The sequence below is a fragment of the Eleutherodactylus coqui genome, chromosome 5, assembly GCF_035609145.1.
Source record: "Eleutherodactylus coqui strain aEleCoq1 chromosome 5, aEleCoq1.hap1, whole genome shotgun sequence".
Taxonomy (NCBI): domain Eukaryota; kingdom Metazoa; phylum Chordata; class Amphibia; order Anura; family Eleutherodactylidae; genus Eleutherodactylus; species Eleutherodactylus coqui.
Window position 1 is genome coordinate 164,532,036 of NC_089841.1, and position 14,012 is coordinate 164,546,047.

At 46.3% G+C, this 14,012-nt stretch overlaps 2 protein-coding genes across 4 annotated transcripts; one reads left to right on the top strand and one right to left on the bottom strand.

Moving 5' to 3' along the window:
• Window positions 1–262: 262 nt before the first annotated feature.
• SRSF9 (serine and arginine rich splicing factor 9) lies at window positions 263–11,422 on the top strand. Its single transcript, XM_066603641.1, has 4 exons — window positions 263–532; window positions 687–853; window positions 10,545–10,717; window positions 10,806–11,422. Exons 1-4 carry the CDS (start codon window positions 336–338, stop codon window positions 10,941–10,943), a joined length of 675 nt encoding a protein of 224 aa, XP_066459738.1. The 5' UTR covers window positions 263–335; the 3' UTR covers window positions 10,944–11,422.
• GATC (glutamyl-tRNA amidotransferase subunit C) lies at window positions 11,330–13,898 on the bottom strand. Of its 3 annotated transcripts, none has more exons than XM_066603643.1 (5): window positions 13,740–13,898; window positions 13,613–13,660; window positions 12,146–12,315; window positions 11,592–11,695; window positions 11,330–11,513 (listed from the first exon to the last, which is right to left on the bottom strand). In XM_066603643.1, the coding sequence occupies exons 1-5, from the start codon at window positions 13,896–13,898 to the stop codon at window positions 11,467–11,469; spliced, it is 528 nt and encodes a 175-aa protein (XP_066459740.1). In that variant the 3' UTR covers window positions 11,330–11,466. The 3 variants fall into 3 exon arrangements, with proteins under 3 accessions (XP_066459740.1, XP_066459739.1, XP_066459741.1); XM_066603642.1 differs by having other exon boundaries at window positions 13,592–13,660; XM_066603644.1 differs by lacking the exon at window positions 13,613–13,660.
• Window positions 13,899–14,012: the final 114 nt, after the last annotated feature.

Below are 14,012 nucleotides of genomic sequence, written 5' to 3' on the forward strand. Positions count from 1 at the left end.
GCTGCCGGGGCCGCACTGGCTCCTCTCTGCACTACACGGCTACTTCAGCGGGCCGCCCGCCTGTTCTGGCCGTTCTCTCACTGACAGCCCCTTGCATTACACCGCCGCCGCCCACACATGGGGCTGTTACTGAGGTAACACACACACGAGCATCGCCACTCCGTCCTGGTCACGTGTGCACAGCGCTGACTGATCTGCACTAGGGGACACCGCTTGGCTGCGCGCTCCCGACATGACGTCCCCTTTAAGGCGCGCTCCCGCGGGCATTTCCGCTCCTAGATACTTCCGGTGCTCTCCCGCCGTGCTCCGCGCGGCCGGTCATAGGAAGCGACAGGATGTCTGGCTGGGAGCGGGAGAGCGCACGGGGCTCCGGGGACGGTCGGATCTATGTGGGCAATCTACCAGCCGACGTGCGGGAGAAGGAGCTGGAGGAGCTCTTTCATCGGTACGGGCGGATCCGTACCATCGAGTTGAAAAACCGTGGAGGGAGCGGCGCTGCACCGTTCGCCTTCATCAGCTTCCAGGACCCGAGGTAAGCGGCGCTGCGTGCGCTCTGCGGCTGGAGGCCGGCCGCCATGTAGACGCCCACCGCGTGCTCTGGGAAGGCGGGAGGCTTCCGGGTACTAGGCCTGAGCGCGGCTTTGTTATGGCTCGGCGCCCGCCTCACGCTGCTCTCTTCTCCCCAGGGATGCGGAGGACGCCGTGTTTGGACGCAACGGATACGAGTTCGGTTCTTGCCGGTTGCGTGTGGAGTTTCCCCGATCAAACCGGGGAACAGGGGGCGGATACGGAGGACCTCGTGGGAGGAATGGGCCCCCCTCCCGGCGCTCTGAATACAGAGTCCTCGTCTCAGGTAACGCCGCAGTGCTTATATAGTGCTCAGTGGTCACGTGTTCTGTGAGGCGCCAAGCGCGTGCAGTGAGGGCGAGCGGCTGCGGCTCAGTGTGACTGGAAGGCCGCCGGGTCATAGACTGCTGTGCCTTGCAGAAGGGCAGCTGAGAGGCAGTGTGGTGACCAGGGGCAGTGCGGGCCATGGCAGCATCTCACCCCCTGACTAGTAAGTGTCCGCACTGTGTCCATAAAGCACATGACCGCGTCCATCATCACCTGAGGCCCTCATGAAGCTCCCCAGTTCTCATGCCGCCCCCTGTAGTAATGGCTGACAGGAACGCTAAACTTCTATTTCTTGTCGTCTTGGTGTGTAAACGGGATATACGTAAGACGTGACGGAGTGCTGCGGGTATTGCTGCCTTGCTTCTCAGTGTGTCTCCATTGTACAGATATCCGCCCTTGTATATAGCCCACGTGGTATATGTACCCGATGGGCGGTGCGCGCCTGCCCGTGGCCTCCCTCTCCCTGCCCGTTGCTTCAGAGGCTGCCTCGTCCGAGTAGAAACTTCTCCAGAAGACGCCACACGTTCCACCATCACCGAGCTGATACCGGTATAATGGGAGACACGCTGAGAAGGAATGGAGGTATCCGTATACTCAGCATACCGTCACATGTTTTACAGTATATTCGGGTTATAGCCCAAAACCAGGTGAGACTTCCTGTAAAGGCTGGTTCCCAGGACTGCTGTTACTGCGGTCGGCGCAGGAAGTAGAATACGCTGGTTATAGCACAGCTGTGCACACTGGTATTACAGGCACAGCTCCTATTCAATGGGATATGCTCTGCAGTACCAACTCCAGCCACTGCGCTATGGTCAGCACTGTTTGCTCTCCTCGCTGACCATAGCGGCCCCGGGAATCAGCTGATCATTTGTAGGGGAGTCCCAGAATACCCCTTTATTATTCTACCCTATAGATGGCCCACATATTACAGGTATATACTGCTAGTAACAAAAACAGTACAAAAATACTCCAGTTTGGCTAATGGGACTGGTGAAAGAATACGGTGGGCTCATAATTGTGGGTCTGCGGTATGAGGGGAGCGCTCTCCCATTCTTCACTGGTGTGTATGCACATATATATACCAGCCCATCAGTCACTGCCCTGAGTGGGCAAAGTGCTCCGCTTGTGAACACACCGGACCCATAATTGAGTCCGTTGTATTTGCTGCGGTCACACTGTACTTTTCTTCATTTATTTCTGGTACTCTTCTGACTACTAGGGGTACAGATCTGTCGCTGTAATATGCTGCCCTCATGTAGAACTGCATGTTTAGCTGACAAATCTGCTTTAAAAGGGTTTTCACACAACTTAAAATTGTGGGAAAGCTTAAAGGGTTTTTCCTAAAAAATGCTTCACAGCCACTTTGTACTTCTTATTTACGGCTGATCGGGACATGTGACCGCTGCAGCCAATCGCTGGCCATAGCAGTAACCTTCTGTAGGCAGTGATTGGCTGCAGCAGTCACATGTCCTGGTCAGCAGTAACTTTGAAGTACAAAGTGGCTGTGAAGCAGTTTTAGGGAAACCCCTGTAAGATTTAGTTTTCAGTTTCTGGTATAGGAGGAAGAACTAGAGCCGTTGTCTACAGAAGCTAATAGATCTGCCTCCTGGATATTTAAAGGGGTTCTGTCATTTAAACAAAACCCTGGCCCCTGCCTAAAATAAACAAGGACATGCTTGCCTCTCCGAGGGCCCCAGGACGCAGCTAACAGCCAGCGCTGGCATCAGTGGTGACTTCCAGGTAGATGGGCATGTGACTGCTGCAGCCATTGAGGCCATGGCATCACATCCCCATACTACTGGCATCATGGCAGCCACGATATAAGTGCTGATGACAGTGATGCTGCAGTGGTGCATTCTGGGTAGATGGGCTGGGAGGAAGTCACGTCGCGAAGATCGTCCCGTATAAATGGCCCTTTACTCGAAAGGCTTGGCATACCCATGTTTTTTCATTGTTGCTCATTCATTTCTGCAGTCAGCCACCTACAGCAATTGGCTGGTTGCCAGCAGATCTTTGTTTAGCGGTACCAATAAATACTACAGTTCACTACGCAAAAAGCAAGTCCTCATATGCCCATGTTGGCGGAAAAATAAGTTAGGACTTCTGCAAAGTGGAGATAAATATCCCCCCGAAAATCGTTGCGTCCTTGGGTCCAAAAAAAGTGTTACTAAGGGGTTAAATATGTTAAAGGTATTAAGGTTCAGAATGGTAGTGGTTTTATTAGACCACTAAACACTAGAACAAGGGGGCGCAATATGAGATTAGTAGGTGGAAGCAATGCCTAATCTGTTACTGAAAGAGTAGTAGATGCTTGGAACAAACTTCCAACAGATGTGGTTTAAAAATCCGCAGTTTGGGTGGTTTCACACTTGCGCACTGGATTCCGCTTTCCTGCTTCGTTCGGTGGCAGGAAAGGGTAATCCCCATGGCTGAATGGTTCTGTCTCTGGATGGAACCAAACAGTGCCGGGTGGCCCCATTGACTAAAATAGGGGCTGCCCGGTATTTGCAGCCAGATCTGCAACGGAGGGCGGAGATTGTCACGCAGATGTGAAGCTGGCCTAAGTGAATGAATGTGAGCATGTCTGGGATAATCGAATATCTTGGGGAGACTTCCCATTTTTGTGGTGGAGACCAGATTCAACAGTACCGCTGTTTTGTACCTAAAGGACCAGACACTTTTTAGAGATTTTACCCATGTGGTGGTTTTACTGCCCTATATAGTTACTTTTGCAGCATTTTTTTTCTTCCGTGACACACAGGCCTAATTCTTTATTCTTCTCCCGTATTTTTTGTGCTTTATTGGGGATAAAAAGTTTTTAAAAAAATTAAATTTGTAGTTCATTTTTTTAAATTGGTATATTTACACTGAAATAAAGTATCCGAACAGGTTCCTCATCCTGTTTCAGATGTTTTGATATATAATTTGTATTTTGGATTACAGGGTTGGTCATTTTACAGGGTTGGTTGCTTTTTTAGGCCCCCTGCACACGGGCGGAAATTCCGCGGCGGGATTTCCTGCAGAATTTCCACCCGTGGAAGCTGCCACAGGATTGTGTTAGAAAACGCAATTCTATGCAGAAGGCCGTGGCATTTGTCCGTGCAAAATCTCGCGCGGAAAACAAATTGCCGCATGTTCTGTTTCTGTGCGGGACTCGCAGAGCTCCACACAAATGTCACTCCCCGGCCGCTGGCTCTGCTCTGCGCATGCGCCAGCTGGCACATCAGAGCCGCGGGAGCAGGTGAGTGCCGCACTGGTCCCTGCAGGGGCTCAGGTCGGGTCCCACTCTGAAAATTCTTGCAACGGGAACCGACCTGGACGTCTACAGACGGCCTCATGTATATATTTTTATTCTGTAAAAAAATTTTTGTACTTATTTTTGTAACTTTTTTTTTTACCATCTATGTCCCTCATGACGTCATATAAGACCTCTGGGGGGTCATTCAGTTTTGTTTTTTTTCCTTTAATTTCACACTTTCCCACTGTAGCTGGTGCATCCATAGGAGCCTCACTTGCAGGGAAAAACATCCCCTGTAGTGACAATAGTCACTAACAGAGCTGATTAGGGTCTGCTAGGGCCCTGCTGTAACTGGCCATCTGGGGGTCACATGATCTCCAAGTCGCATAGTGGAAGTAATACTTACACTTTCACTCCTTAGTACATAACGCTCCTTGAACGCTATGTAGCCTGGGAAGGAGGAGGTAGAAGCAGTTAATAAACCGCTTCTCCCTTCTCCTCCAGGTCCTCGGCTGTGTCTGACATCCGAAGACCAAACCTGCTCCTGCTTGATTGCAGGGCCCTTAATCCCGTGCTGCATTTTTGCTATAGGCTGGAATTAAAGCCCAGAACCAAGTGCTGTATGTGTACCGTGCTTGGTCCTTAAAGGGGTTGTCCTGTGAAAGCAAGTGGGGTATACACTGCTGTATGGCCATATTAATGCACTTTGTAATGTACATCGTGCATTAATTATGAGCCATACAGAAGTTATTCACTTACCTGCTCCGTTGCTAGCGTCCTCGTCTCCATGGTGCCGTCTAATCTCCCAAGACCTAAAGTGAGCATTCTTGTCCTTGCATAAGGGCCCTTTTACACTGAATGATCGATGATTTGTTTGTCATTCAGATTCTGCAGGAATGAAAATAAATGGACCTGCATGAACCGGCTATGGATCATCTATGAATGTCCTTCTATTTGTGTGAATGGGGATGGTCGGAATGATCTCTGCTCCGCCTCCATTCACTATGCGATTGGCTCTCCTGTGTGAAAGCAGAGGAGCGATTATCTCTGTAAAAGGACGCAGTCGCCTGTTTATATGTAAATGACCAGCCGTCTTCATGCTGTAAAGCCTTCTGTTGGTAGGAGGGCATCCCCCTGGGGTTCCCCTAGGCTTACTGTGCATGACTGTGATCACATTACAGGAAGCAGATGTAGCGACTGAGGAGTATACATGGAATGCCCCTTTTAGACAAACCGACTCTCGTTTGAATTAACAAGTGACGTCACCGCTAACCCGTTGGCACTCGTGCGGCCTGTCAGATCACCGTTGGGAATTGCTCACATTCTTGTTACACGCTGAGCGGCAGAGTGTAAACGAGAAGTGAGCGAGCCAACAGGGACTTGCTGAAACTGCATACTGCACAAAAAGTGAACGATTCTAGATCAGTGGCTCGTGTTTAAGCTGAGCATTTATCATTCACTTTTGCTTGTTTTAACTATTTTCTTGAATTTCTTTTTTTTTTTTTCTTTAAACGATGATGGTGTCATCTAAATGCACCTTAAGGAATGCAGGAATGAGCCTGCCCGATCGGTGCCCCTAGAGTCTATATGTGGCAGGTGCCCAAAGCGCAACCCAGCACTGTAGAGCAGAGAGCCATGTAGACATTTGACTTCCGTGTCCTGTTACCATGATTCCCATAGAAGCAGGTGGGGGGGGGGGCACCACGCATGCGTGACCATCAATCCGTCTGGCTGTGGTGGCTGCTTTAGTAGGTGGGACGGGGTCATGAGACCTTCATTCTGGAGACAGATGGGATCTGCATTTATCAGACAATGCGTATTATAAATGTCTAAGATGGGAACACACCCTTTAACCGCTGTCTAGAAGCGCCAAGGAGAATCGGACCACATACATAACTGCTGCATAGGAGCTGTAGACACAAAATGATACAATCTCTGCAAAACTCTCTGCACACTTGTATCTTATATAGATGCCCTGGAGAAATAAAGGCTGTTATATGCTTCTGCAGCCATTTTTGTTTTAGTGGACATGGATTTGCCCTCAAACTACATGGATGTGCCAGAGAGCCACATAAGTACAACGTGTGATATCTGATTAAAGGGGTATTCCCATGATTGACCTTTGGATAGGCGATGAGTCTCATCAGTGAGACCCCCACAGATCCTGAGCTTTGAGGGTCTTGTGTCTTCTCTCCTACTGGCTAGGCTCACAGCAGTCCGGGCAGTGAGGAGATTAAATGGAGTGATGGCCAAGGATTGCATGGCGCTGCTCCGCTCATCTTCAGCGGGGGCTGATGGAAATGGCTGAGTACAAGCATGTGTCAGTCGGTCCGGCAGTCTGACTGAGGAACAGAGCAGCGCCATGCATGTTCAACTGCTGCTCCATTCACTGCCTGGAAGAGCTGACTGAATGGCATCAGAGAAGAGGTGACACTGGACCCTAGTTCTCTGGATCAGTGGGGGTCTCTGCTATGAAGCCCCTACCAATCAGACTTTTATCACTTATCATTTGGATAGGTGCTAAAGACTAATCTTGGGAATACCAAGACTGTTCTGGTACCATCAATTAGAGTGGCTGTGTTGTGTAGACATCTTTTATTGCTCTATTTGCACATTGGATGCTGACCGTTTATACAGGCAGATAAATAGTTGTACATTTTGCTCAGTTGTGTTAGCCAATTGTTCAGTTGTTCACACTGTAACAAGTCAATGCGAACAATTAAATGATGGATGATTTTTATGCCAGCATAAAATGATCGAACGATTCTCGTTCGCCTCTGAATCATTGACCGTGTTTAGACCGGATGCAAACTCTCACAATCCTGCCATTTTAAAATTAATTTTAGATGGTTGTATAAGAGGGCTCACCCTGCTTTTATTTTCTGCTGCCTTCGCTATCGGAGCAACACGACTTGAAGTTTAACTGTACAAAGCAAAATATTGTTTTGCCATAACTTTTCAGTATCTGATGTATCCCCCTCCATGTGAACAATGGGAAGAATTTATTAAGCAGTTTAGCACTTTTTTTCCTTAGTGTTAAACAAATTATGGTAAACATGTTCTTTGCACAAAAACTTGTTTTTTTTACATCTTGCCACTTTTGAAAATTAGGATAGACAAAGGGCTTTTTCACACAAGTGGTTTTCTTTTTTTTTTTTTCTCGTTCTGTCATGGGATCAGCAAAACTGGAAAAAAGTTTCCATTTTCAAGACCAGAGAAATGTATTAAAGCGGAAGGAAGTCTTTTTTTTAAATATATATATATATATATATATATATAATATATATATATATTATATATTTATTTTCGCTCTTTTCAGTTTTTTACACTGGATCAAAAGTGCGGAGTGCAGAGCTTCTGTTTCCCATTTCAGAAACAGAATACACTGTATTGGACCTTTCTTTTATTATTTGTATTGTATTCAATACGTGGCAGAGGGACTAGAATTCAGTTCATTTTCAGTTATGTGGTGGTGCCTCTTTAAATGCACGTGGCTCAGTGGTTAGTACTGTTGCCTTATAATGCTGGCTCCTAGGTTCAAATTTCATCAGGGGCAACATCAACTTTGAAAATCTCCAGCCCTCACTGTTGGGTGCTCTTGCACACTTGTTTTTGCGTATTTTTTTTTTCACATGATATCGCTGCTTTTTTCACACAAATGTCAATGGGACTTTTTAATGTTAAAACGCAATGCACAAAAATTGCAAGTTTGTGCATTACATTTTTTTTTGTTTTGCGATGAGTTTTTAACATTAGAAAGTCCCATTAAAATTCAAATTTAAAAAATGCAGCGATATCGCATTAAGAAAGACGCACGTGTGCAAGAGCCCTTGGTCAGACTTGAACCTACAACTCAAGAACTGTAAGGCAGCAGTGCTAACAATGGAGCCACCATACCTGTTTTTGATAGAGAACTAGAAGAGCAGAACACATACAAAACATAAATACCAATACAGACATAACCTTCGGTCAGATGTGAACCTACAATTCCAGCACTGCAAGGCAACAGGGCTAAGGACTGAGCCACCATGTCTGTTCTTCCTTCCTTCCTTATCTGGAGCAGAGGAAAAAAAAAAACAAGGGAGAACATACAAAGTCTATGCAGGTGTTGTCTTTGGGCAAATTGGAACCTAGAACCCCAGTCCAGCAAGGCAACAGTAGTAATGGCTAAGCCACCAGGTCACTTCTTTCTTCTCCTTATTCCTTTCTCCCTCCTCCTCCAGAGCAGAATAAAGTGAAGTTGAGGAAGAAGCTTGGTGGCTCAGTGGCTAGCACTGTTGCAGTATAACAGTGGGGTTCTAGGTTCATGTCTGACTGGACAAAATCTGCATGGAGGTTGTTCTTTGTGTTTTATTCTTCTCAAACATGGCACCTCAAAAATTAAGAATGCTGAAATTGTAGTTTCAAATCTGACCAAGGGTGACATTTGTATTAGCTTTTTATGTTCTGAGTTTATTCTTCTTGCTCTTCTGTTTTTGTGGCAATGACAGAAGAGGTGTGGGGGCTCAGTTAGCACTGCTGCCTTGCAGTGCTGGAGTTGGTTCAAATCTGACCAAGGGTGATGGATGTGTGGAGTTTTTTTAAGCTGCTGTGGCCCTTGATGAGATTTGAACCTAGGACCCCAACAACACAAGAAAACAGTGCTAACCACAGAGCCACATTCACTGAAGAGCCACCACCACATTTTAAATGCTGAAAAACAAATGTAAGTGGAAAGCTTATAGATGCTTTCTTTCCTTTTCATTTCTGTTTTTAATAAAACTGGGGATCCGGGGGTCAGCAAGTTTACTGAATATTGGAATGTAAGGCTATGGCTACCGGTGATTTTGGCAATGATACAGATTGTGCTGCAGCCTGTGATCTGCTAGACTAGCAGAAGTCAGTGCAGGCCGTGTTGTGACTCGCAAGTAACATCAACCACAGAAATCAGCAAAATCCTAGTTTTGCAATTTGTAGGTCGCAGCTACTTGAGGCGCAATGTGGCCCACATAGACATCTGTTTGGGTTGTAGGGCTACAATGTGAACCTTGATTGCATGACCAAAGATACCATGTACCCCTAACCTAAGGGACAGAAAATGGTGCAAATTGTAGCAGATATACCATTCTTTTACTGCGCACAGTTCAGCAAAACTGGAAAAAAAGATTGCATTTTCAGGAACATAGAAATGTATTCAAGCGGAAGGTAGTCAGTTTAGTCAGAGCGTCACAAGATTATTAAGCAGACTCCTTAACGTGGCATATTGCACTGGAGGAAATTAATTAAGATTGATAAATTTCAGTTTTCACTGGTGTATGAAATACCAAAGTGTTTTTATCCTAAGGCAGCCAGGAAATCTAGTCTTACAGTCTGATGTATTGTTGATTGGAGTGACACTAAAGCGAGTCTTACAGTAACTAGTATATGCAGGCGCTGCTGCTCTATCCCTTGCTGAACCTGAGGACCACATGTATGCTTGATTCATACAAGGTATTTTGTGGTGGTTTTTTAAGCCAAAGCCAGAAGTGGATTCAGCAAGAGGTCCTTCCTTTACATTTAGGCCGAATGCACACGGGCGTATTTACATTGCGGAATCCGGAGCGGGCGTCTGTCTCCGGGTTCCACAGCAAATACTGCCCATTGATGTGCTATTGTAAAGCGATTTCTCCATAGCATAAATCCTGACAGCACACAAAGTATGTGCTGTCATGTTGGACTCGTGGAAAAGGAATTATCTGTAAAAAAAAAATAATTCCTGTGTTTTCCCTGTCCACGAGTGGAAATCAATTGCGGGTTTTGTTTTTTTTTTTTCCACTCACAGAAGGAAAATCACAGCATGTTCTATTTCAGCGCAGACTGCTTCCATTGAAGTCAATGGAAGCCGTGCGATCTGCGCCCCTTCTGCAATGACATTGCGGAAAGGCCACGGGATCCGCATCATTGCCTAGCCACTGTGCGGCATTATCTGTACTGCGTATGTGCGCCGGCCGGCACATCCGCAGCACAGATAACAAGAATCCAGACAGGTACACAGAGGTCACTGGCCGGGTACCTGGTTGGATTCCGCTGCGGCATCCCACATGCGGAATCCGACCCGGCCGTGTGTATTTGGCCTTACATTTATTATTGAATCCACTTCTTGCTTTGTCTCAAAATGGTATTGAGCTGCCATAAAAACTTGCCGGTAGCATAGAGGCTAATGTTCTGACACCACTGTACTAATAGTTGCTTAGAGCCCACTGGGCAGTGTTTTGTTTTATAGCTCCCTTGTGCTGAATTACTGGCCATGAGAGCTTCCAAGACCTAAGGCCTGATTCAGATGGGTGTACTGATCAGTGTTATAACTGTCTATTACCCGAACAAGGCACCCCTCTCTGTCCCTTCCTACAGGCATAAAGGCATTTTATTTTCAATGTTACGTTGTATTTTTCAGGACTTCCCCCATCGGGGAGCTGGCAGGATCTGAAGGATCATATGCGGGAAGCTGGAGATGTCTGTTATGCTGATGTACACAAAGATGGAATGGGAATTGTGGAGTTTATTCGGAAGGAGGACATGGAGTATGCTTTGAGGAAGCTGGATGACACGAAGTTTCGCTCACATGAAGTAAGGCGGTGCCTCTAATAAGTTACATTGTGAGTCATTGTACACCCCGAAGTACATAGATAAAGCCAACTTCTTTTTTTATCCCTAGGGTGAAACCTCTTACATCCGTGTCTGCGCAGAAAGAAACGCCAGCTATTCACGATCCAGATCCCGCTCTAGAGGCCGTGATTCTCCCTATCAAAGTCGTCGTTCTCCCCGTTATGCCTCCCCCTTCCGACAGTACTGAGCTGCCACGCAGGGACACTTTCTGAGTTTAATTCTGAAGACCATCTGCTCTTACATTCCACGACTGATGGATTTCATCAACTGTCTTTTATACCATTATTTTCTGCCCGTATTACTTTTTTTATTTTAGAAGATGTGTGCTCTTTGCATCAGATGTTTCTGGTTTCTTTCAATTTCAGTCATCTTTTAAGAAGGCAACAGACAGTATTGTGCCTGATCTGATGTTTGAATAAGTGTGCAGTGAGTGATAGGTATACGGGATATAACAAGGTGGAATGCTGTGGCGCCGAGACAAACATAAGGGAATGTTCATGTTTGTCTTCTCTCTAGACCTGCTCCCACAAAATTGTTAGAACAATATTATTTGAAATGACTTTTAATCCCCAATCAAGTTTGTATGTGTTTCCTTTTATTATGAAAGTGTTTCAGTTAAGTAAAATAAACATCTGTAGCTGTCCTAATAAACAGTGAGATTTCCTAGTGCTGCATTCTTTGTTTTCACCAGTCCAAGAAGTCACAGATCCTCAGTGCTGGGAGAGATTTTCCTGATGTGGTGGCAAAGGAATGTTTCCTGTTGGTATATATTAATGTTACATTAGTTATTACATTGGCTGCATAGCTAAATATGGCCAGTATATACTAGACTTACCTGGCGGTGCTACAAAATATTCTTCAACAACAGTCTTTGCATTTGCAAGTATAAGTTCTGTACATTTTCCATCTGCAACGCTGTCACCTCTCATGTAGAGCGCCCTAGGAGAGAAGCGGGATTAAGAGCCTCCTTCCACGACCGTAAGCACAATTGTGCTAAAAAAATGAGGCAGATTTGTATGTGTGTATTGGCGCATTTTGCGCACGCAGGGACAGGGGTTTTTTGCACACGGGACACTATCATGCTCCAATTTAAAAGGCTATTAAGCCTAATGAGGTCCAGATGTGTTTGTTTTTATTCTTACAGAATTGCGCACCTCTGATAGACTTCTATGGGGATCCTTGGTGTGCAAATGTACTCAAAATAAAGCATGATTGATTTTTTTTACATTTTTTTTTTTTTTTTGTACGTGCAAAAAAAAAAAAAGTGATCCCATTGAAATAAAGGGTTCCATTCTCTGCGTATTGCGCAGGCAAATAAAGCTGTCCCTATAGTTGTATATCGCCAGCTACCAAAAAAAGTGATATTTAATTATAAAGCCGAAGCCATACCTATCCTCTAGTACTGATGCCAACGGCTGGACCCCTTCAGTGTTAACATTGTGCAGCTGACTGGCAAATTGAATTGCTCTTGCCAAACGCTCTACCCCCTCTTGGTTGCGAAAGTCAACTAATGCCAAACGCTCCAAGTGATCAATTACCTCGGCAGACACACCACCTTCCTAAAAGAAAAAAAAAACCATTAATGGCACAAGGTAGCTCCAATACAGCCTGAAATTTGCATAGTGTGGCCATTTAAATACAACAATTCTATATAGATGGAACATGTGAGACGGCAGCAGGGTTGGGGCTTGTTCACGGCTATATGAGTACAACACTGACAGTCTCGCAGCGTTGTACTCATCGCAGCTCCTATGCTGTGTCGGCAGAGATTGCGTAGGACTGCAATAAGGATTAGGATGTCACGGACATGCGCAGTGTAAATTTTTTTATTTAATTTTTTCCCCCCAAATCCCCCTGCTCTGTACAAAACAGTGCCCTGCCACAGCATTTCAATGTGTAGCCCTTCAAGGGCTCTGTATGAAACGCAGGGAAATAGAGCATGCTGCGATCTTATTTCTCCTGCATCTTATACTCTGTGTCCCCTCGCAGGTGTGAATGGAAGAATGAAAGCCCGCGGAGTTTCAATACCTTTATTCACAGCGTGTTCTGCACAGGAAACACATGATAGCAATACGGCAGTGTAAGTGCGCAAATAAGGTTTGTACGGTGGTGACAGGAAATGATCAGGCAGATACATTTTACTTTCCTTTTGGGAAATGATTAATAAACCACTAAAGATAAAGGGGAGATTATCTCCCCCTTTATACAGGATATCAACCACCCTGTGTGCCATGACTACTGTGACTGGTATCGGAGGCCTCGCCATCAGAATAATGGCGCAGTGACAAACATCCATCCACTAGGAAGGACAGGCTCGCTTTATACATGGTCTAGAGGAATAATGGTGGCCCGTAGCAACCAAACAATACAGAATATGGTATATAGGCTATGCTGGGATTGGTTGCTATAGGCAACAGACTTTCTTTGATGTAGTTTTATAAATCTCCCCCATGTTTTGAGGTGGTAGCTGAGGTAGAATCCCGCGCTCTGCCTGTAGCAGCTGATCGGCATGAGTTTTCAGGGTACACGGGGGCGGTTCATGGTAAATCAGGGGGGTTTCTGGCAGCATTTTTGATGTGTTATTACTATGGTGGAATAAAAAAAGCCTGCAGCCTGTTGTATTCTGGTCCGTATTACATGCCATGCCTGCGCCTCCGGCATACGTACATGCACCTGGGCCCGTGCCCTCTGCAATACGAAGAGCGCAGCTTGCATGCATCATTAGAAAATACTATAGAAAAACAATGTGAAAGAGGAGCAGAGCCCTGAGCATTAACAGCTCTGCTACATCTGTGCTTGGTCATTAGACCCTCCTCGTGTGTACCAGAGCAGTACCCAGCGAGCTGGATGCGTCACCTGCGGGTCTGCGTCAGCGTCAATGCTCCAGGTCGGACTCTGCGGCACCTGAAAGGTAAACGTCACGTGGTCACCACAGACGTCTGCTCCGCCCGCAATGTCCACATAATTACAGAGTGTCTGTTACCTTGCTCTGTGATGACAAGAGCCGCCTCACTTCTGCCCTCCGCCAGCAGCGGGTAACCGCCTTTTGCACCCACATGCCGATCTGATTTTTTGGCTGTGACGTCAGAATCCGCGCGACCATCATTACGCCATGTGACCTTGTAAGCGCAGCGGCGGCCATGTTTACTAAGGGCGCCTCACTAATTGCGTTCCTCGCCTTGCCCTGAAGTGAGATGGCGGTTACAGTGTTGCCCCGGCCTAGGTGAGGGTGCCTGTAAGGGACGGTGGAAGTGCT

Coding starts and splice junctions, on each gene's coding strand:
- GATC (XM_066603642.1), bottom strand. CDS start 13,898: ATGGCCGCCGCTGCGCTTACAAGGTCACATGGCGTAATGATGGTCGCG. Junction 12,316..13,591: donor TGACGCATCCAGCTCGCTGG/GTACTGCTCTGG, acceptor TTTTTCTTTTAG/GAAGGTGGTGTGTCTGCCGA. Junction 11,514..11,591: donor ATATTTTGTAGCACCGCCAG/GTAAGTCTAGTA, acceptor ATATACCAACAG/GAAACATTCCTTTGCCACCA.
- SRSF9 (XM_066603641.1), top strand. CDS start 336: ATGTCTGGCTGGGAGCGGGAGAGCGCACGGGGCTCCGGGGACGGTCGG. Junction 533..686: donor ATCAGCTTCCAGGACCCGAG/GTAAGCGGCGCT, acceptor TCTTCTCCCCAG/GGATGCGGAGGACGCCGTGT. Junction 854..10,544: donor ATACAGAGTCCTCGTCTCAG/GTAACGCCGCAG, acceptor TGTATTTTTCAG/GACTTCCCCCATCGGGGAGC.